This window comes from Meriones unguiculatus, chromosome 15 (assembly GCF_030254825.1).
Source record: "Meriones unguiculatus strain TT.TT164.6M chromosome 15, Bangor_MerUng_6.1, whole genome shotgun sequence".
Taxonomy (NCBI): domain Eukaryota; kingdom Metazoa; phylum Chordata; class Mammalia; order Rodentia; family Muridae; genus Meriones; species Meriones unguiculatus.
In genome coordinates this window covers 47,212,710-47,235,107 of record NC_083362.1, presented here as the reverse complement: position 1 = coordinate 47,235,107, position 22,398 = coordinate 47,212,710, and the positions used below count along the sequence as shown (strand labels likewise).

Below are 22,398 nucleotides of genomic sequence, written 5' to 3'. Positions count from 1 at the left end.
ACCTAGGCCTACTCCTGGAAGCTTCTAGCCTCCATACAATCTAGTCCAGGCCTAGAATGTGTCTGGCTTCTGAAACTTAACTGCTGAGTAAGTTCACCCTTTCTAGCTCTTTCTGAATTCTGGCTGGTTGGTTCAATTCAGCTGTTCTGGTTCAAACGCCTCTCCAAGCTGACTGATTCAATCTGGATTCTCTCTTGACCTCTGACTGAATTGCTCTTCTCCTCATACTAACTTTGGCAATCTGCTCTAATCTTCTGTTTTCACCTGTGTCTAGCTTGTTCTCTCTTCAATCTGTCTTTTGTAAAAACTCTCCCAGTAAAACTGCCTCTGAATTCCACAACCTCAACTCACAAACACAACTCCACTGTACTGCCTCTTGACTCACTGACTCAACTGAACCGTCTGAATAGAACTGACTAGAACTCAGAGATGTTTGCCTTTGTCTCCTGTGATTAAAGGTGTGCCTGTATTTCAGCTGGATCTCACAGAACTAGAAGGTCTCTGGATGTGATCTTTTGCCAGAGGAGCCATGTTCTGAATTAATATTCCTCTTCAAGCACTCAGGAGGCAGAGGCAGGAAGATCTCCTGAGTTTGAGGCCAGTCTGGTCTACAGAGTGAGTTCTAGGAGAGCCAGGGCTACACAGAGAAACCCTGACTTTAAAAGTCAAAGACCAAACCAAACCAAACAAACCATGGTACAGAGAGCTTGTTATGCCAGTGCTGGAGGGGAGACAGGCAGATCCCGGTAACTTGACCACTAACTAGTAAGCCCCAGTCAGTGAGAGGCCCTGACTTCCATCTCAAAAAACAAGGTTGACGGTTCCTGAGGAAGGACACCCAGGTCAGCTTCCACATATGTGCGTGCAGATGAGCATGCGCGCGCGCGCGCACACGCACGCGCACACACACACACACACACACACACACGCACAAACAGAGTTAAGGAAACCTAGACTAGAGAAGTGACTCTGAGCAATAATGTCACGGGATCATCAAATGTTTAAAGACATGCTGTTAAAGGAAGACTTGAAATTTTTCATTGTTTTGGAGCAAACTATGGCTCCAACGTTAATGGGGCAGTAAGAGTGAGTCCGCTCTCAGAGCGGAGGTCTGAGAGGGTTGAGGAAAGGCAGACGTGGGTGCTGTGGGCTCTCCCACCCTTGTGCAGCCCGGAGAATATTGTTTCTACAAATGTATTTGTGAACCATGGCAAGCTTTTACACTTCAGGAATTTTTTTTTTTTTTTCCTAAGATGCCAAGACCTATTTTAAAGGAGAAGGGGAATTTAGTCCAGGAAAGAATGGTAGAGACTGACTCAAACCTGGATTAGGAGAGAAAATGAGACCAACCAAAAGAGAGAGAGAGAGAGAGAGAGAGAGAGAGAGAGAGAGAGAGAACCTTTGATGTCTTGACGAGCAAGAGCCTTGGCTTAAGGACCAGACTCTTAAATCATGTGGCATTTACTGGCCCGGATTTAAAAAAAAAAAAAAAAAAAGCCCTTGTGGGTCAGTGTATGTGCTCAAAATGGCAAGCTTCCAAAGTCGGCCTTAACTTTCTGAGGGTGACGTTTGGAAGGCTTCCTATAGGAACTAAGGAGCCGTCTGTAGAAGGGGCAGCTTAATGATTTTTCTACTCCCCCACCCCAAATAGTTAACCAGAGTTCCTTTCTCAGAGCCCAAGTTCATGCTGAGGGCAGAGGGAATTAAGCAAAGAGGTTGAACCTGCAGCTAAGATTAGAGAGCTGCCAAGGGCCTAATTTTAGGCCCTTGCTGGCCCAGCTGACGCCCTGCATGGCTGGCTTGGCCGTGGGGACCACAGGCATGGCCGTGAGCCGGTGCTGGAGTGGAGAGAGCTGCTCCCTGGCCATCTGCAAAAGCAATTAGCTTGCTGATGGGTGTGTTTTGAGAGAGACTACCAATAATTTCCCCTTCAACAAATGTTTCTTCAGGTGTTCAAGAGGCAAGGAGGGAAAACGTCAGAGCTTGGCAGACGTTCCCACAGGCTCCCCATTCTCGCTTTCCCACTTAACAGTGATCGCCACCTGGGAACCAGTTCTGGAATTCCTGGGTTTTCATGGCAAATCACCCTTGATCAATTTCCTCCGGCTCTAAACTTACTGCCACAACTTAGAGAAAGCGTCGTCCGAGGCTGGCTTGATGAAAATCGACATAGATTGATGGGAACTGTTCTTTGATTTTGCGGGGGAGTTTGCACAGCAGCCTTCTGTGGGGATTTGGGCTGTCCTCTGGTCTCCATATATTTTCCACTTACAGGTTTCATGCTTAATTGTCTTCTTCAGAGGCCAGACAATAAGAGCTGGCATCTTCCAGATCAAAGGGGAAACAGAATATATTTTAAAGTGACAACTCCGTTACCCTGCGACCAGAATAATAATAAACTGATGTAAATATAAACCCTAACGAGTCTATGCTAAAATGCTACCAGAGAGCAAGATCTTTCTCCTAATTACAACACAGCGCCACCCCCCCCCCCCACACACACAGATCATTCATGAGAACACGTCTTATTTCTGCAATCCTGATGCCTGCGGCAGCCCACCTCAACAATGCAGAGTTTTCTGTCCCTGCAGGTTGGGAGCTGCTGGGCTTACCCACTGGGTCCCTCTGCCTGCAAAGCAAGCTGTTAACAAAGGCTCCTTGCCAGGGGCAATGAAAAAGCAGGCTGGCAGTGGTGCTCAGCCCAGGGAATGCAGCCCTTAGTGGAGGAAGTGCCCTTGGCCAGGGCCACTGTTGTCAAGGTGCCCGGATGGGCTCCCGGGGGTCTCTCTCCATTTTCCTCTCCAATCTCCCCAGAACCTTTGCTCTTCCTGTCACTTGCCACACATCCTAATGTTACCTCTGTGTTTATGTCTACACTTGCTCCAAGCACACATGCACACACACACACATGCACACACACACACACAAACGCGCGCGCTCGCGAGTGCACACACACTGGCACCTCTCTTCCCTGTCTCTCGGTGCTGGTCCTTTCATCTTCTCCCTCAGGGACTCGAGATGTCGCTGCAGGAAGTGCTTGTCCGCCAAGGCAGCAGCCAGCAGAGCCCCGTGGCTTTGACAAACCTCATTTAATTGGGAGGAAGCCAGGAGAATTTGAAAGAACTGAAACATCCACGAAAGTCCTTTTATCAGGCATAATTTAAACTCTGCATGGAAAAACCCCTATATGTATAAAGAAAAGTCAACTCCCCTCCTGCTGTGGGCACTCCGCATCTCCCCCCAGCACACCAAGGCTTCTGCAAGATTCCATCTTTTCATTTTTCTCAAAGTGTCAAAGTAGATTTGGGCTCTGCAGCAGGGTGAACAGAGGAGGAATACAGATTGTTCTCTCTCTCACCCATGCACACACACACACATACACACACACACACACACACACACACACACACACACACACACACACACCCCTTTAGCTGGGTATGAACCAGAGTCCATTCTAGGGAGAATCAAAACCCAAGTTCTTAGGAACGCATCTGTTTAGATAGTGATTGCTGCTTCTTAATTAAAGAGCTTGGCGCCCAGAGAACCTTGAAGATCCCAGTAGTTCTCAGGGCCCAGAATAATCGTCTCTGCAGGAAGCCGACAGGGCACATTTGTTTAAAGAGAGAGATGTGAGCGCGTGTGTGTACAGCCAGGCGTGCACACGTGTGGGATGTGGTGTCCTGAGAAGGAAGGTGCGGATGGGAAGGAGGGGAGCTTGACGGGACAGGCAGGCTGGACCCACGGGTGCCAGGAAAGGGGCGGGCTCTATGGGTCTCGACCCAACCCCACCTCCCACCTCCTTGCAAACCCTCTGCAGATTCACCTCCAGGCTTATCCGGCTCCCCTGGCTCGCCCCCACTTCCCCACATGCAGTTTCTGAACATCTGCAGCTGGTTATAGGCAGATCTTTGCTGTTCTGATATGATTTGTGCTAATACATGTAGAGGGCGCCCCGTTTCCTCTTCTTCACCTTCTTTTCCTCCCACTCCGTAAGATCCTTGAGGCCAAGGACAAGTGTCTTGTTTTCCTCAACTTTTTATAGCACTTCATGTGCTCTTGACACTTCATGGCAGCTTCATAAATCCTAATGGCTGCCTCTTCTTACGGGGGTTCAGCAAGATATTAACCTCAGATGTATGATGATGGCTATTTTTAGAGGTCTTAAGTGACTCACTTTAGTAATAAAATTTCTCAACAGCCCCAAACTAAGAGATTTGTCCTGTTTCAGGACCCTGTCTGAGATCCTGAGAAACTGTGTTTCCAAAGCCTGGCAACTGGGCCAAGCTGTGCCTACGCCCCTTAGGGAGTAGCTCTACATGCCATCCCCACTCCCACCCCACTCCAGGCTGACCCCCCCCCCCCCAGGCCTTCCTGCTTAGCTTTCTTTTCTTTGGCTTAGGACTTCAAACAACGATTTCCCATCGAATGTGGATATTTTCAAAGAGACCTCACCTAAGGAGACTCTCCCCAGCACTCCCTAAACGGCCCAGGCCTTGACCGCACCACCCACATCCTCCTCCAAGCCCTTCTGGACCACATTCTGAGGAACCCAAGTGCCGCTCCTGCCCTGTGACCCCTCCGCAGCTTTCAGATTTGGAGGATGACTCAGGCGCAGGCAGCAGGGCCTGGTTTCAGGGTAACCTGTGCTTGCAGTGGGCGCCTGGCCTGGGAGCGCGCGGCCCTTCCCCGGGCGCCAGCCTCCCGAGCTTCCTTGGGCAGTATTGGGTTACCCATCCAGCCGGGCCCATCTCTCCTTCCTGGCACGCCCATGTCACCTATTGGCTTACTCTCGGTGGAAGAGGGAAGCGGCTTGTTAGGAACTCCGGTTTCGCTTCTCCCTGCAGACGCCAGCTAAAGCAAACACCTCAGAGGCAACTTTCATCTCCTCCGATTTCTAAGCGCAGGCTTGAGTGTGTGAAAGGTTCACATTATTAGGAGGAGGTCCTTGTCACCTTTCCCCGCTTTAGAGTTTCAGAGAACCTGACTCAAAGCTCAGGAGAAAGTGGGCTCCTGTGCTTCTTTCTGGAAAGCAAATTAATCTCTGACTTCACTTCTGGTTGCTTCTCCAGTGTTGAGGGAAAACACCTAAGAGGAGACTTGATGCATTATGTGCACACATACGTGTACATACACACAAATACACATACACACACATACACACACACACACACACATGCACACACGCACGCACACTCACCATCTGGAAGCTGGTACAACTGGGACGGCAGGACACTGAAATAATCATGAGCAAGGGCTTCTTGGGCTGAGACTCGGTCCCTGGGGAAGCCTTTCAGCATCTGCGAGGCCAGGTCTTCAGCTTCGGGAACTCCACCCAGCCTGGAAAAGAGAAACAGTTTCTCTAGAGGCCGCTATGATGGAAAAAAAAAAATGAAGAAGAAGAAGAGGCGACAGAGGCTTAACATATCTCAAAAGAGTTCCTTCCTGGGCCACAGATGGAAAGTGAAAATAAATAACCCAACACCAAAACTCTTCCCCAGCCTGGCACTAGGAGGGGAAGAAACACCACTCCCTCCCCATGTCCCTGGGTACTATGGGCACACAAAGGACACAGGTTTGTGGCTGTAGAGGCAGGAACGTATGAAGAAGGCTCCTTCGTGGAGGAATTCTGTAGCCCCAAGCAAGCGGAAAGGCCTAGTCAGCAGAATGTTCCAGGTTCTGGATAGCAAGGACAGAAAGGATGGAGTCCTGGAGGGGAGGAGTGGGCAAGGCAGTTCCAAGGGTGGAGGTCGGTGGAAATAGCCTATTAACAGGGTTTCTGAAGCTCAGCCCCAAGGTTACCGGCCGGGACGGTTCCTTGTATCCCCTCCCGTGGTAGAGCTGGGCAGTAGTAATAAAATATCCAAATTCCAAAAATCATGACTCGTCCCCAAGCTGGCCCCGTGCTGACTTATGTATCTGGAGGTCAGCAAGTATGCTTACTGAGCAACTGTACATGTTAAAGAGGCTGGCTCTGGGAGGCCCAAGGCAAAACTGCCCCCCAGTAGAGTCCAGGCATTCCCCAAGCTATCACGCAAGAACACAGATACATCTGTGGAGGGAGCAGCCCTCCTCTGGTCTGACGGTTTGTAGTCTCGGCCTTAGAAGGTCTGGCCTAGGGGAGATAATCAGGGTACAGGAAAAGAGCCTTCATGAGGGGCTTAGGTCCTTCATCAGAGAAACTCTGGGGAACCCATCTGTTTCTTCTACATATGAGGACGTGCCAAGAAGGCATCACGGAGGCAGCACAGAATCGTCGTCAGACACTAAATGAGCTGGTGCCTTCAGCCTCAGACTTTCCAGCTTCTAGAACTGTAAGCAATGGTCTTCCGGTGAGGATATAAATCACCCAAAGCATTCTGTCAGGCTGGATCGTCCAGTTGAAAACACCATTTATTCTCACGGCCTTGATCCTTAATCTAAAATGGAAGCCGGTGGGTAGGCCTGAAGCCTGACATTCTGCCTTGAGTTGCACAGCCACAAATGAACCTGTCGGAAGATCCTGCTATTAAGGTCATGGTCCACCATGTCCAGATAGCTCCCTGAGCTTGGTGCAAAATGGAGGACTCCCTTCATCAGTAGGGACTCCTCTTCTTTGCCTGACCTTGCGTGGAGGATGACCCTGCACAGAGCCATGTGACTCAACACACGAGTGCCTCTCCTTGGTCTGCCAGTATGATAACTAGGTACCATCAGCCCTTCCTGCCCGTAACCCTGAGAACCTTTATATACCTCACCCCAAAAGCAATACAATGAGCTGCCTCTCTGAAGCTGATCCTGGAAGGCTTCTCCGTCATACTCACGGCCATCTGAACCTCATTCATTACTTCTGCTCCCTTTGTCCTCGTGGGCCAGTGGCCAATGACCCCGGAGGAAGGGAGGACTACATGAGCAATCAAACAAAACCTAGAGGGGCTTGCTTACGTCAGCATGAAGCAGGGAGGAGCTTGTGTTCCTCTCGGGCAGGCATGATGCAGGGATGCCCCAGGCCCTGTCCTACAGGTGTGACGTGTCTGATTGAGATTTGCATAAGAAACGTCCAGGTATCTGATTTCTACACTGCAGAGCTGTGTCTGCAAACAGGTTATTAGTCTCTGACTCCAGGGTAACTGTTTCACAGACAAGATAAAGACATTTGGAAAGCCCAGGCTAAGGACCTGCTTACCGGCTGTGCGTGAAGGAGGACGGGTTGGCCAATTCTCCACGTCACGTGCTCTGTCCAGGCTGTGTGATTGCATGAAGCAGTAGCTACTAACCATCACTCAGCACAGGTTGAGTATGGCTGTTCTCAGAGGAGTGAGCGAACCCTGCTTAGTTTTAATTGCCCAGCATGCCCTGGCTCTGAGTATTAGGATCTCCTACCTACACTGTCGCCACTGACCTTCCCAGTAGGGGAGGCGGCTCTCTGCCGTGAGCTCGCCTGGGCACCGTGCTTGCCCTTACCTCATATAAAGGAGAGGGTGTACGAACAGAGTGGCCACGTTGCTAATGCTCTCAGTCCAGGATAGACACCCACAGTAAGAAGCACCCGTCCCCAGCAGGAAGAAACAATCATTAGGAAAGCTGTCGATCTGAAACGTGAGTGTGTACTCACGAGGCCCACGTTACAGAGATCACCATTAAACCCACAGCGAGGTCCATTTCTAGCCCTGTGCACAATCCCACTGCACCTTTGTGGGAACTGTGCAAAAGGCTGGAGACAACTCCACTTTTCTACACTCAACACACTTGCCAACCGAGTCTATTGCAACCCTCTGCGGCACACGAATCAGGGTTCCACCACCGACCTTCGATAGGCGACCCAGTTTCCTCAAGCCTCAGTTCCTTCCTGTTTGACATCAGAACAGGACTGTTAAAAAAAAAAATGTAACAAATGCAGAGGCAGAGGCAGGCAGATCTCTAAGTCTGAGGCCAGCCTGGTCTACAGAATGAGTTGCAAGACACGGTTTAGGTTTTCCTGTCTTGAAAAAAAATTCCAAAAACACCAAACAACAACAACAACAGCAGCAAATGAATGTAACAATGTGCAGCCCCAGGAGCACACGGTGGGCACGTATCCTTAGTCCTCTGCAGAGCCAAGGATTTCCTCATGTGCTAATCCAAGCAAACTCTGTCGGATAGAATTTTCCACAGTGATGGGAATTCTCTGTTTTCGCGCTGTCCGATGCAGTCGGCGCTTGTCTGTGTGCGGCTGTTGAGCTCTGGGAATGTAGGTAGTGTAACCGAACAACTAAACTTTAAGTTTAGTCGGGAATCATTTCTATTTAGACGGCTGTTTATGTCTCGTGGCAACGGCACTAGCGGTGCTCCAGGTATTATTTCTTGCTCCAGGAGCCAAGGAGGGAAAAAGGAAGTCTGAGCAAGGGCCAGGAACCCAGGAATGGGCAGGGCAGTAGGTGATACCTGCTCGGGAGAGTGAGAGAATTCAAGTCCTATCAGCTCGGAAGGGGGGGGGGGGCGGTGTTTCAAGCGACAGCAGTTAAGCCAGTGGCAGAACTGTGACAGCCTCAACAGCAGCGGCAGAGAGTATTAAGGTGCTTGGCGTTTTAAAAAGCCAATAGGAATGAAAGGAAGCTGTGGAGCTGTGTGGAGTTTCTCTAGGCTAGGCCTGGGGGGCCAGCATGCCTGCAAAAGGGTGGTGGTACCTTCCGTTGTTATTGTTTTCACAAGTTTAAATTTATTCCAGTCTCAAAGTTGGAACCAACTAAAACCGGAGCTGCTCTGCTTAGCAAACAGAGCTTCCCCAGCTCCTACTCAGGACCTCAAAAACGCGTCTTTGACATTCTAGGGACTCCAGGGATCACTCCGGGTTAGACTGAAGTTCCTGCCGTCTTTGACATAGTTTTTGAACGAGTATCTTAAAATCATTGATACCTAAACCTAAAAAAAAAAAAAAAAAAAAAAAGTGTGTTTTTACATGCCAGTACTGCTCGATTAAATGGCTTGTAGGAAAGGTAACTATTTTAAAATGTCGTGATAAATCGAAGCGGGAGTCCACAGACGGCTGTGATTGCTTAGCGGTGATCGCGAGCAGTTTCTGTATCCCAGAGGATATAACAAACAGCAGTCCCTGGGAACATGCCTCCGAAATAACGGAGGCTTCGAGCCATCCTGGGCTTTGAAAATAAGAGCAGAGCGTCTGGGCATCATGGGAGCCTTGTCTCTCCCCATAAAAGATCCCCTGTCAGTCCATGGCTCTCTGCTCATTCTTTGTACCCTCTTTTTCACTCTTTACAGTGCCTTTTAAAAGCATACAAATGGTACATAAGGAATAATCAAGCCACCTTTGGTTAGATTAAACCACTCTGTATATTCAGGGACCAACGGTTCAATGTTCAGTTGGGACTTTGGCTGGGAAACTCTTTCCTTCTCTCCACCTGCGAGAGTGTTTTTCTTTGACATCTGAGCTCCTTTACCCAGTCTCTGATGTTTCCCTCACCGCCCTTTTTGCCTTCTCACTGAAGCAAAAAGAACAGAGCCTTCACTAATTACTCTCAGATCAAATAATACTGGTTATTGTAATTGGTCATTGTCCGAAAACACTGAGTTCTTCTTCGCCCAGAGGCTGCCTGGTGCAGCATAGTTAGCTAGCTATTCCTGGAATGTCTCTATTATCTGTTTTACTTTGCAAAAGAAACTAGGGATTTGTTGAAAGCTGGTAATAAAAGTCTGCCCTGGTCTGAGCCGAGACCATGTTGAGAGGGCCTGGGAAAGCATGACCTCCATGAATCACGTTCCCCTTCCAATGCCCACTCAATGATGTTATTTGGTTTCCCTGTGTCAGAGAATAATAAACCCACTAGGTTTTCTCGGAGGCCAACACTATTGCTCTCAGGGCCTGGGGCATGGCTGAAGGGCACAAAACAATTTTAATGACCAAACTCACTGAAAGTAAAATGGTTCATAAAGAAAAACCAACACCCTACCAGGGGGTTGGCTCTCTCAGAGGCTCTCTCTGGGGCTCGGATGTGTGGGGGGGCTGGAGCCCAGTGCTCTGGGGTCTAGAGAAGCATCTCTGTCTTCTCTGTGTCTAAAGAAAACTTGCCAGTGTAGTGCTTACCTACTCCAGACACTCTGCAGGCTTTGAGGTTTAGGCAGCGGGAACCATTCTGGAAAGCACACAGAGAGAAACATTAAATCCAAGAGCAAAATCCTCCAGTCTGTTGCCAAAAAATATTATTAAAATTCCAAATGCCCTTCTTGGCTGGGGGGGGGGGGGGAAGAGGGTTCTAGAACTGGGCAAGCTGACTACTAACTTTTAAGGCCCCTTCTCTGAGTGCTTGTGAGTCACTGAAAGGTCCTGTTAGGCATGAGCTTTGTGTCCTCCAGACTCCCATGCTGAAGTCCTAACACAAAGTACCATAGCATAGGACCTTACATGGAAAGGCCAGAGTGACGTTCTCATCAGAGTGGGTCCTGATAGGATTTGACTGGTATCCTTATTAAAGGGGAAAATTTGGACAAGGAGATAGGCATTAGGAAAGATGACACAGAGAAATATGAGAACAGCCAAGGATGGATACCCCAGAGAGATTCCACGCTCAGAAAAACCCACCTGTGCCGATGCTACCCTTTCAGACTCCCAGACTGGAGAACAAGGAGCAGGCACTTCTGTTATCTGAGCTTCTCAGTTTGTGGTCTTCGGTATGGCAGCTTTCACAGACCAACTCAGTTACAATATTCAGTTGAATTAATAAGCATTTAACACACCGGGTATAGTGTGTGTGCGCCAAGTACTAGCGAACACAAGAAATCAAAAGACATTCCTTCGTCCTCTCAAGCTTACAACCCACCTGGGAGAATAGAATGGAACACACACACCCCCCCCCAAACAAACAAGAGTTTTCTAAAGGGGGTGGGGTGTTGTGGGAGAGTTGGCTCTGGGGCGAAGAGCGATCGCTGCTCTTGCAGAGGACCTGAGGCCAGTGCCCAGCACCTACCCTGGGTGGCTCACAGTGGCTCATCACTCCAGCTCCCAGGGATCCAATGCTCTCTTCTTGCCTTCCCAGACACCTAACACACGTGGCATTCATTCACACAAACACCCACCCACCTGCATATACACAAAAATAGTAAAAATAAATCTTCAGGGCTAGCACGGTGGCGCGGGACCCACATCAGAGAGCCCACAACTGTCTGTAACTCTAGATGTGGGAGATCCAGTGCCCTCTTCTGGCCTCCACAGTCACCTGCACTTGTGTGCATATTATCCCCCCCCACATACACATAATTAAAGAAATAAAATAAATCTTTAAAAAATCTTTTTAAAAGCTTTAAAAATTCTAAAGCAGCTAATAAAAAAATAGAATATTATTTAGAGAATCCTATTCTATTTATATTTGGACATGCATATTTCTTTTGCATTTGGTTAATACATTAGTGCCAACCCAAGCTAAAACCACAATGAAAGGGGACTTTTTTTTTTTTTTTTTTTACATTTTAGAAATAATTAAATTGGTTGAGTTAGCACCAGCTTTGCTGGCTCTTGGGGGGTAGAGGCAGGAGGGTTACCACAAATTCAAAAGCTAAATAGAGAGACTTTGTTTCAACAAACAAGAACTCATAATTGACCTCTGGGTGTGGTAGCACATGCCATGGCACAAGTCCTGGAACTTGGCAGGCAGGAGCAGAAGGTGGGGAACTGTAGGCCGGCCTACACTACCTATGGGGCCCAGAAAAACAAGCAAACTGTGAAATAGTAATTGGAAGTCTAATACGTGAAAGGGCCTCAAGAGAAGCCATGAAGGATGCCAGTGATACAACTCATCAAGTCCCCCTCCCTCTTTTCCTCTCCCCACGCCCTTTCCCTGTTTCTTCCTTGAGATGAGGAACTCAGGGTGGCCTCAAACTTGTGATCCAGGCTGAGGAGAAATACTTCAGCTCCAATTTAAAATGGCACCACCAGCTTTTCCTTTTCTTGGACCTAAAATGCGATTATCTTGATTTTTAAAAATCTCTTCGCCCGGGTTCTGTGTAAATGGAATGAACCAAGATTGTGTATCATGGTTAAGAATTGAATCATCCTTAGGTAACAGCTGCTTTGTAACTCTCGCACATGCTTGTATGTAAGTGGCTGGGCTTAGAGGGACTCGGTCTTCACACTTATGTATTTATTTTCTCAAAAAATAAAAAGTATATGCAGGTAGCTTTCTATATCCGAAGGCTTCTACCCCAAAATTCCTCATGGCTTCAATCAATCATGAATTTAAAATGTATGCAGTTTTTAGTTGCTGGGCCAGGCATAGTGGCTCAAACTTATAATCCTGAGACAGGAGACTGAGGCAATTCAGGGCCAGCCTGGGCTACGTAAGGAGACCCTTGTCTCAAACAAACAAACAAATTAAAAAGTAAATTGCTAGGGCAAGTGTAGAAAACCCATTCAGATATTTTTTGTCATTATTCCCTAAACTATGCTATTATGTTATAACAATTATTCACATAGCACTTCACACTCTGTCAGGCAATGGGCTCACGTGCTGAGGATTCTGAGTGATGATGCTGTTATTTTTAGTCCCAAAAGTAAGTTCAATTAAAAGTTTATTTGTAGTGCTGAGTTGTAGAGTAAAAAGAGTGATTAAAGAAAGCTGTGGTGCCATGGCGCATGCCTTTAGGCTCAGCACTGGAGAGGCAGATCTCTGAGTTCAAGACCAGTCTGGTCTACAAAGTGAGTTCTTAGATAGCCAGGGCTACACTGAGAAGCCCTGTTTTGAGAAACGCTGTTTGGAAGAATAAAACAAAAAAAAAAGAAAGGAAGAAAGGAGGAAAATAAGTTGTGGAAACTGAGTTTCCAAGGTCAGGTCCACCCCTACAGAACCATGCAGCTAAGAGCTGAGTGCCCTCGATGGACTCCAAGGGGTCACAGTAGAAGATTACTCTGTTTACTAGCCTGTGCCTGCATTCAAAATAACTAAAAACAAAAACAAAATAATTAAAACACCACTATCCGGCATTTGTTAGAGTTCATTTATAAACTACTTCCTGCTGCCTGTTTGTCACTCTTCCAAAAGAAGAAGAAAAAAAGAAATGGTCCCTCATTCAATCACATCCCAGTTTCCAGCCAACAAAACAAAATCACTGGGATTTCCAGCAAGTTACTTCAAGTATGGTGGCTTAGTTACTTTTCTATCGCCTTGCTCAGCTACCATGGCCAAGGCAACTCATGCAAGAGTTTCCTGGGCTTACAGCTTCAGAGGGTTAGAATCCCCGGCCTTCACAGTGGAGAACATGGCGACAGCGAGGCAGGCTAGAGCCCCAGCTGGGCACTCACATCTTGAGGTTTAGCCACAAGGCAGAAATAGCTAACCGGGCTTGGCTTGGCGCGGACTTTCAAAACCTCAAAGCCCGCCCCCAGGGACACACCCCCTCCATCCAGGCAACCCTTCCCAACCTTTCCCAAACAGCTCCACTCACTGGGGACCAAGCATCCAAATACATGGGGTCACTCTCATCGAAACCATCATCTATGGTGACCACCTGCCCTTGATTTGTTTCGTGTACTCAACGTAAGAGGCGTTGGCTTTGATTTTTGTGGGGGTGGATATGGGTGTTTGAACATCACTGTGCATACAAATTTTGGGGGTCAGTTCTTTCCTTCCACCACCGGGTCCAGTTGAACTCGGGCTGTCAGGCTTACACAGCCAGAGCTGAGCCATCCTGCTGCCCCCGATATTGCTTCCTTTTTTGTTATTTTATTTTATTTTATTTTATTTTATTTTATTTTATTTTATTTTATTTTATATGTATGGGTATTTTGCCTGTACATATAAATGTATGTGCCTGGTACTCACAGAGGCCAGAAGAGGGCATCAGATCCCCTGGAACTGGAGTTACAGACAGTTGTGAGCTGCCATGTGGGTGCTGGGATTAGAACCTGGGTCCTCTGGAAGAGCAGCCAGTGCTCTTTACCTCTGAGACCTCTCTCGAGCTCTAGGTATTTCTTTACAGCGGGGTTTAGTAACATGAACACAAAATCCCAGCTCAAATCTCTCTGCCATTCAGGTGCTCTGGGACTTGGGGGGTTGAGGAAGCTACAGAAAGTTTGTGGAGCTGTAAATGAGAATCATTTTCAGGTTTCCTGGAAGGTTAGATACCACCTCTGGCGAGTAGGAACTCAAAAGCTATCGGTCTCTGCCTTTCTTCCCTTCCTTCTGCTCTTGAACATAGTTTCAGGAGGGGGAGCACCGGCCAACAGGGTAGGGCGGCCTCACCTGCAGAGCTTTTAAAAGGAGGCAGCCTGGCTCCGCCCCATAGGGAGCCCGACGTGACAGGTCTGGGAGGGGCCACCCATTGGTTGGTTGCTGTGCTGTTATTAGGTCTTTAATAGGCTCCAGATGTTTCTAGTGAGGTTAAGCCTGGAGGCCTGCCGATCCAGCCAAGAAAGCAGGGTCTGGCACTTGCCAGCAGCTCTGGCCCGCTTCCCCGAGCCTCACTTCCTCATCTGCGACAACTCTAGAAGGCTGTTGTGAGAATTCCATTAATCAGTGTACATAAAAATTGCAGAATGTAACATCAGACTCCTACTTAGTACGTTTTTTTTTTTTGTTTTGTTTTGTTTTGTTTCTTCAGTACAGGAAAGAGGAGACATGACAAGGGCAAAAGAGGCTCTCAGGAATTCCTAAACGGATGCCCTTGGCCCCTGGGAGGGCAACATTTTGAACTTGAGCCCTCTGGTTCTGCATATCCTGACTCTTCCCACATCTACTCTGTAGCCACCTCAGCAAAGCAGCCATGGTCAGTTGGGCAGCTGCAGGGTAGCCAAGGCAAGCCCCAGCCTGTGACCCACCCTCCCGCCTGGATGCCAATACCCAGATGACCTTGCCTCTGCCATTGATTTTTCCCAGTAGCTAAGTTTCGAGCAATCAATGAGAGAAAGGTTCACAGACAAACGGGCATCTTACAAAACAGCACCATTTTAGGTGGGTCTGTTTCTCTGACTTCAGCAGCCTCTATAAATAAATAAATAAGTCTAGCGATGGTAGTAAGTCATTAGGGTGGCTTTTCCTCCTTCTCATTTGAGTTCAGTTGGGACTCAGGCAAAAGTGACCCGGAGAAGCAGAATATTTAAATTTCCAAACGAAGCCAATTTCAAATGAGGGCAGAGCAGCTGTTATCATAAAAGATTAACGCAGGTTTTTTTGTTTGTTTGTTTGGTCCATCAGTGTTTCATAGAACTCATTTCACAACTGGACTCAAGTGTGGGAACCTTTAGTCACCCGAGATTTGTTGACTGATCAGTTGATAAACTTCACCTGGCCGTTTGGAGCCTTGGCTCGGGGTAAAACATTCCCTGGTTACCATAGTCTTGCCGACGTCCTGAGGTTATCTTCTGGTGCAGTCTACTGAACTACACCCCTGGAATTTCCTGAACACAATGCATTCTTGAGATACCACCTGTTTATATAGTTGATAACGCTGTTAGCCTGATTTCGCTATCTCAAGCAGTAACGTTTAGAGGGTTCTGCAAAAATCTGCAGCGCTTTCGTGTCCACCTGTACTCCCATCCGGTTTAACCCTCCCCCACTCCCCCAGCTGCTGGTTTCACTCTTTCTCTGGGAGCTGGCTTGGAAACGTGTTTAGGCTTTGACTCCCGGACCTTTGTCGGACTTCAAGGATCTCTGGGAGAGATCACGTTCTCGGCTGTAAAAGCCAGGCCACTCACGGACGGGGCTCCCTGGCACATGAGGCCCACACTCCAGTCTGTATGCATGGCTTGTTGTTTGGGGGACCCTGTACCAAAACTTCCTGTGACTGCAAGGCCACTCCCACCTCTGAGGCCTGTTCCTAAGGTGAAGAAAGAGAAGCCAGGCCTGACCGCTGGGGTTGGAGACACAGGAGCAAATCTCAGTAGTCAAGGCTGTCCCCATGCTTGGGGACACTGCCTGGCAACTGTCTGTCCACGCTCACAAAGGATGCCTGAGCTTGACCACACTTTCCGATGCGTCGTTGGGCATTTGCCACTCTGCTGTAGCCTCTGCAAGCATGTCAGCCCTAAGCACACACCTGGCAGTCCCCAGGAAGCTTAAGGTCACGTGGCATTGTTGTTAACAATGACTTGTTAGTCCTCTGCAGCCACTCTGGTTCTCCTCTCAGCTTCCAAAGGCCCTTTTCCCGGTCCTTGGCAATTGTTTCTAGTCTGTATTTCTAGATTGGGATCTTACCATAGGCTGGCTTTGGGTTTGGCTTTAAGAAACCTGTTCCTCCTCCCAGAGGTGGGTCCCCGGCCACCCCCTCCTGCCTTTCTATTGGCTGATCGGCTGGAAGGGGCTCTCTTTCTTTCACCATTGAGGCAGATTTTTCCCCCTTCACAATTCAAATCTGATTAGTCACAACTTCTGACTTCCTTCCTCATTGTCCCTACTCCAGTACTGACACCTGGCTTGTCTCCCAGGACTTAAAGCATTGCCACTTTGCCTCTGGTCTTACCTACCACCAATTTTCAATTCTGCATCTTGTCACCCGAGTGAGTATCTTTAGAAATTAAGACTTGATAGATCAAACCCTTTGTGTGTCCTCTGTTTCCTTATAGGTCAACATGTACTTCTCAGTGGGCCCCGCCCACCCACCGGCCTCCTCTCCTGCAATGGCCCCCTCAGGGAAGCAACAGTTTAGGTGTCCAGAGCAGTTGCCTAAGTACACCTGCTGTTCTGTTCCCAGCATCTGGCTCCTTCATCTGGCACATACATTCTTGCTCACCTGGAGACAGCTATCCTCCTCTGTTACCTTTCTCTAATCACCGTGGAGACTACGTTCACAGCTCTCATATACCTTAAATTAAGCTCTGCCTTCCCCAGAGTCCTTGATGGTCCCTGGGTGACCTGCTGCTGTATAGTTTCCACATCGTATGACTAGTTCACTTCCTTATTTCCTGGACCATATTTCTTGAAAGCAAGAATCCATGCTATGGTCCTTTATATTTCCTGCCTTCAATAAATACTTGCTGGATGAATAAGAAGAGTTGAGGTTTGGATTAAAAAATAGAATGGAATAAATTTACTACCTCTTACTTGTAGAACTCACATTTGTGTCTATTTCTGTGTCTTCTGAGAGTGTGAAAGGGACCTCTGGTTTGAGCCAGTTCCATGAATTACATTTAGTGCTTTTTAGACCCTTCTTGGAGCTGGGAAGGAACAAGGCAGGACTTAACTTCGTGTTTATTTTTAATATTTGACATTTTATCTTAGTTAATAAGCACAAACTGTAATCTATGTATGCAAGTATACTCTTGTAATTCCAGCACTTGGGAGGCTGAGGCAGGAGGATTGTGGGTCCAAGGCTAGCCTGGGCATAGCAGGTTACCCAGGGCTACAGAGTAAGACCCTGTTTTAAGAAACAAAACAAATGAATAAAAAACTTTATATACACACACATACACACACACACACACACACACACACACACGGTTTTATATTAAAAATATTTTTACCTGCTTTCACTTGTAATTTTCTTAAACTTAATTACTTTAAGCTCATCTACTCCCACTCCTTAAAAACTAATAATTGCTACCAAATAAATTAAAGATGAGAAAACCAAAAATAAATGTGGAAACTAGAAGAAACTATTAATGAAGATCAAAGTGGGCTGTGTATCTAAATTGATTTCACTGACTGGCATAGGGGACGGGTTAATAAAGATGTTAATAGAAACTCCCCAGGAGCTTTCTGCAGCGCTCCTGAAGTGATATCATAATGAGCCGGTCAGGCTCACAGATCCCTGAATGCCTGTGGCTTCATCAGCCGTGGCAAGGGAGGGCTGCTGGAGTCCTAGGAAAGGAACAGTACATTCCAGACGCCACACTTAGCTTCAGAAATCTAGGCTTGATGGAAAGACATCATCCCAAAATGGGCCTGGAAGAGTATCATTAGCTTGTCCCCTGTGCACGGCACTTCACTGTTTCATTACCAGACAACCTTTACAGCTTGATAATGCGTGCATATGGGATACTGTTATGATGCCCGCCTTCAGATCCAATGAGCCTGGGTGTACTGGCTCAAATGCTTCCTGGCTAGGTGACTCTACAGCAGAGATCTGCTTCTTTTGTTTGTCTGTTTGCTTTATTTATTTATTTTTTTGAGACAGGGTTTCTCTGTGTAGCCTTGGCTTTCCTGGACTCGCCTTGTAGACCAGGCTGACCTTGAACTCACAGCGATCTGCCTGCCTCTGCCTCCCGAGGGCTGGGATTAAAGGCGAGAGCCACAGCTCTCATTTATCAGGTATGGCTGGGGGCTGGAGAGATGGCTCAGCTGTTAAGGCTAGGCTCACAACCAAAACATGAGGTATGGGTGGTAACATTGCTCCCATTTGATGAGGTGGTTATGTATCAAAGTAAGATGGTTTCATTTCACAACTATCTATTGATTAATATTATGTGCCAGTTAAGGGGCATGCATAAAATTCTACCAGAAGGGCCGGAAGTAGCTGGTTTGACCCCTAGAACAGTCCAGATATCTTTCTTTTGTAACACATTTGAGCAAAATAAGCAGCGAAGATGCCGAGACAGCTAATTTAAGTGACCTACTGCATTCCGTGGTTGGTGGAGAACCAGGGCTCTCCCAGGGAGGCCTCTGCGGGCACAGGGTGGGTGGGTAGGCACCTGATAGCAATTTAGATGTGGGGAACAGACGTGGGCAGGTTTACCAGGCACGCAGACACACGTAGGCCGGTGCTGGAAAACCAAACATCAACTTTAACGATGTGGGAATCCAGACAACGCTCGGGCCCACGCAAGCCCAAACCAAGAGTCAGTCCCAGTGCCCACAGGGACGCTGGACAACCTGGAGGAGGCTGGTCAGCATTTCTAAGGTTCTAAATATAAAAAGAGAGGCAGTGTGTTCTTACACACCTGTCGTGGCGCCTGAACCACGATGGATCACTGAGCAGCTGAACTTGAACACCATGACCAAGAGAATGGGGGTAACCTTGATCGGCTTTTTCTGCAAAGCTAGGCTCTGTGGCAGTTCAATAATTTTTCAGCACCATGCTTCAGCATGGGACGGGAAAACAGCATGAGAAACAGAAGGAGCAAAACTGGGTGCCGAGTCCGTCCTTTGCGATCAGGAAAAGCCTCTCTGTGAGCCTGGGGGGGAAATGTCCCCATCTGTAAGATGGCACAACCTCTCCCAACAACGACCTAGGCCAGCAGTAGTAGAGATTAACGATTATGTGTAATATATGTTGTAGATAATCTATAATGCACTGTGTATACATATCATTATATATGCATACACTTATGTACTTTGCCTGGGACACGGGGGGTATGATAGGATAGCTCCCACTTTGCCTCGGACATGGGGGATATGCTTTAAGTGATAGGGTAGCTCCCACTTTGTGGCCCAGAGAGCTGAAAATAAGAACTCCCTCAAATTCTCCCAGACAATGAATGGAGGAAATTGGGGCTTTCAATTCAGAAAGTAGCCCCTTCCCTCTGAGTCCGGCCCTGTGAATAAGTCTCCCAGCAAATACCTCATGCGACTGAGCCGACGCCAAAGCAGAGGCAGAGTTAGGCTGCGTTCACGGCAACGTACGTGCTCAGAGTTCCGAGAGCCTAGGGCGTAATAGCACTTTACCGTCCCATTCAGGGCGAGGAGCATTCTCAACCCGATCTCTATCTCTTGCATGACTCCCACCGTGGTGTCAATTGCAGCTGAGCTCTATCCTGTCTTCAATACACACCTACATATATACATACGTGAATGTATATTCACATACCTACCTACATATATAATTGAGATGATATAATTACAGCGTTCCCCCCTTTTCTTTCCTCCCTCTAACCCTTTGCATGCACCCCCCATCTCTATCTCCCTCAAACTTATGACCTATCCCTAAGTACATAAATACAACATGCTTAGTCCATGTAGCATCACCTGTCTGCACAATCGAGCCCTGAGAGCGTATGCATACGGGGAACATCTTAAAGCGGTTTTAAATTCGGGACTCAGGAGTGAGGCCTCAACACCTGACAGCTGCTGTCACTAGTCCATCCCAGTTATTTCTTGCTTCCACCTAGCGGTCAAACGCTGCAAAAGCAGGCACACAGCAAAACAACAACAGGCCAGGCAATGCTCCAGTCCCTAGGGCACAGACTCGGGTGCCTGGGGGATTTTTGTGTGTGCTGCTTTCTTGCCTTTTGACTTCCACTGAACTCCTCCAGTGGAATAACTCCCCAAATGAGGTGTTCTTTCCTGGGACTGAAAACCAGCCTAATCCCGGATGCTTCCCTGTGGCTGAGCTCATGAGGCAACTCGGGCGAGCTTTTCAGCGGATATTTCTTTAAAAGTCCTAAGGCCGAGCCGGACGCTGTTCGCTTCTCTGTGGGAACAGGCATCAAAGAGAGGGGAGTAAAGTGCTTTGCGCGCGCATCAGGAACTAATTGCCAATTTGGCAAATGTATTGACTAATGTCACGCACTGTTATTTCTAAATCCTCTCCTGTCCTTGACCCCCAGTATCTAGATGTAAACTTGGAACCATTAGCGAAGAAGGATAAAGTCTTCTGGTGCCTCAAATGGAATTGAGAGGGATTTAAACTCAGCGCTTTTGAGTGTGGTGAAATGAACTCAGCAGTACATTAATGCTAGGATTTGAGCTCACACAGCATGAGAGCTTTCAGAAACTGTGTTTAAGGAAGCAAACAGAGCCCCGACAGACCCTTTCAGGGGAGCAAAAGGAGCTGGACGGAACAATCCCTGACACATTAAAAACCACAACTGCGCTGCGATCATGTGGGCAGGAGAAAAAGTTCCTCTTTATCACACGATCTTCCCATCTAATGAGACCTCGCCTGGACAGCCTCCAGAGGAGCCGGCCTCTGTTTACTTTAACGGAGACACGTCTAAATATTTAGCTGAGTCCCTGAAAAGCCCTACATGATTTTGTAGCAAACGGGTCTCCAACGTAAGCCCCTATGGCCTGTTGCCATTGAAAATCTAGAGAAAGGGGAGTTGGAAAAGAAAAAAAAAATATATATATATATATATATATGGTGATCAACAGCGCAAATGCTTACATTTCTTTCCCTCTCAGGATGAACTATATTTTAATGCTCCTCAGGTACTTAGGTTGTTACATAGCCTTAACTGAGCCTGCTTCCCTTCTCCTGTAGCCTTTATTCCTCTCTGGATGGGGAAGCCCACACTGTCTCTGTTTAGTTGGCCCCAGCATGCCTGAGGTTCAAATGACTCTGACTGTGTTTTCTTGTGAATGGAGGGAACTGAGGTACAAAGACTGGAGGACCTTTGTGAAAACACCTTCAGGCGCCTGCTGCTCAAATTCACCCACTGTCTCTGCATCAGCAGATCTTAGCCAAGACGAACATCTGGTTTGCTCTAAGCTTCTGGCATCTCCTGTGCCACAAACTCACCACATCCCGGATAGCCCGTCAGTTGGGGCTTTAACCTCTTCAGACATTTGGGCAGAAGAATCCCCTCCCGGACTCTGTCGTTGCTTCAGGATGCTTAGGAAGGGTCACCAAAATTTCTCCCCTCCCCCGCTGCAAGAGGCCGGCAGCCTCAGTGCCCGTCAGTTTGATTAATGTGTCTTGGCTAATTGTGTGAAAGATAGCAGTCCTTTAGCAAGTGTGACCAGTTTATTGTCCAGCCAATCACAGACACCTCAGTTAGCATGAGAAAGGGGGTGCCTTGCAGGGGGAGGCGGGGGAGTTCTGGCGGCTGAGTCAAAGGATGAGAGTTTTAGGGGGGGCGCAGAGCAACACCCACTCCTTTGAGGGGAACTTACTGTGCTCTGCTAAACCTGTAAACCTCCTAGTCAAAGACCTTTTTCTCCTCCCTCTTTTTTCAAGATCTTTTTTTTCCCATGGTACAAGCAGGCAAGGCCCTGGCTACTCTGCAGATGGAGTTCACGTCCCAGGGTTTTTAATATTTCACTTTTATATTTCTGTTAGAGGATGATCCTGCTGAGAGTCTGGGAATCCGGGCTCGTCAGAACCCCCTCACTGACACTTGGATATACGGCTCTGAAAGCCATCCCAGGAGGAAAGATTAAACAACAAAAAAAGGGCCTATTTTTCAAAGCCTACTTCTCAATCTGCCCACATCAGAATAAGACAACTGGCCCTTTGAAGTGGAGGAAAGAGAGTTCTCAGCCAGCTTGCTTAAAGTGGGGAAGGAAGGGAAGGAAGGAAGGAAGGAAGGAGGAGAGAAGGAAGCAGTTTTGAACGTGATACACTCCACTCGCCTTCCTGATTTAATCAGGGATGAGTATGAAGCCGGGAAAGCCAGGCTCACTAGAACTGGGAGAAAGCTGGGACTTAAAGGAGTCAGCACTGGGAAAATTTTTAATGTCCCCAACAGAATCAGGATGGTTCCTTAAGACACAGTCCAGACAAGGCCTCACGACGGCAGCAACTGGATAGAGACTGGACTATTCACCCAAGTTCAGGGCA

The 22,398-nt window shown here is 47.8% G+C and overlaps 1 protein-coding gene across 5 annotated transcripts in view; it reads right to left on the bottom strand.

Annotated features, from left to right (window-relative positions):
* Cdk15 (cyclin dependent kinase 15) overlaps positions 1-22,398 on the bottom strand; it is a 93,897-nt gene that overhangs the window by 15,359 nt on the left and 56,140 nt on the right. For all 5 annotated transcript variants that reach the window (XM_060368417.1, XM_060368414.1, XM_060368415.1 and 2 more), the window contains exons 11-12: positions 10,061-10,109; positions 5,201-5,340 (exon numbers count right to left, since the gene is read on the bottom strand). In XM_060368417.1, the coding sequence (XP_060224400.1) occupies positions 5,201-5,340; positions 10,061-10,109 (189 nt within the window). The remainder of the gene's footprint in view (positions 1-5,200; positions 5,341-10,060; positions 10,110-22,398) is intronic.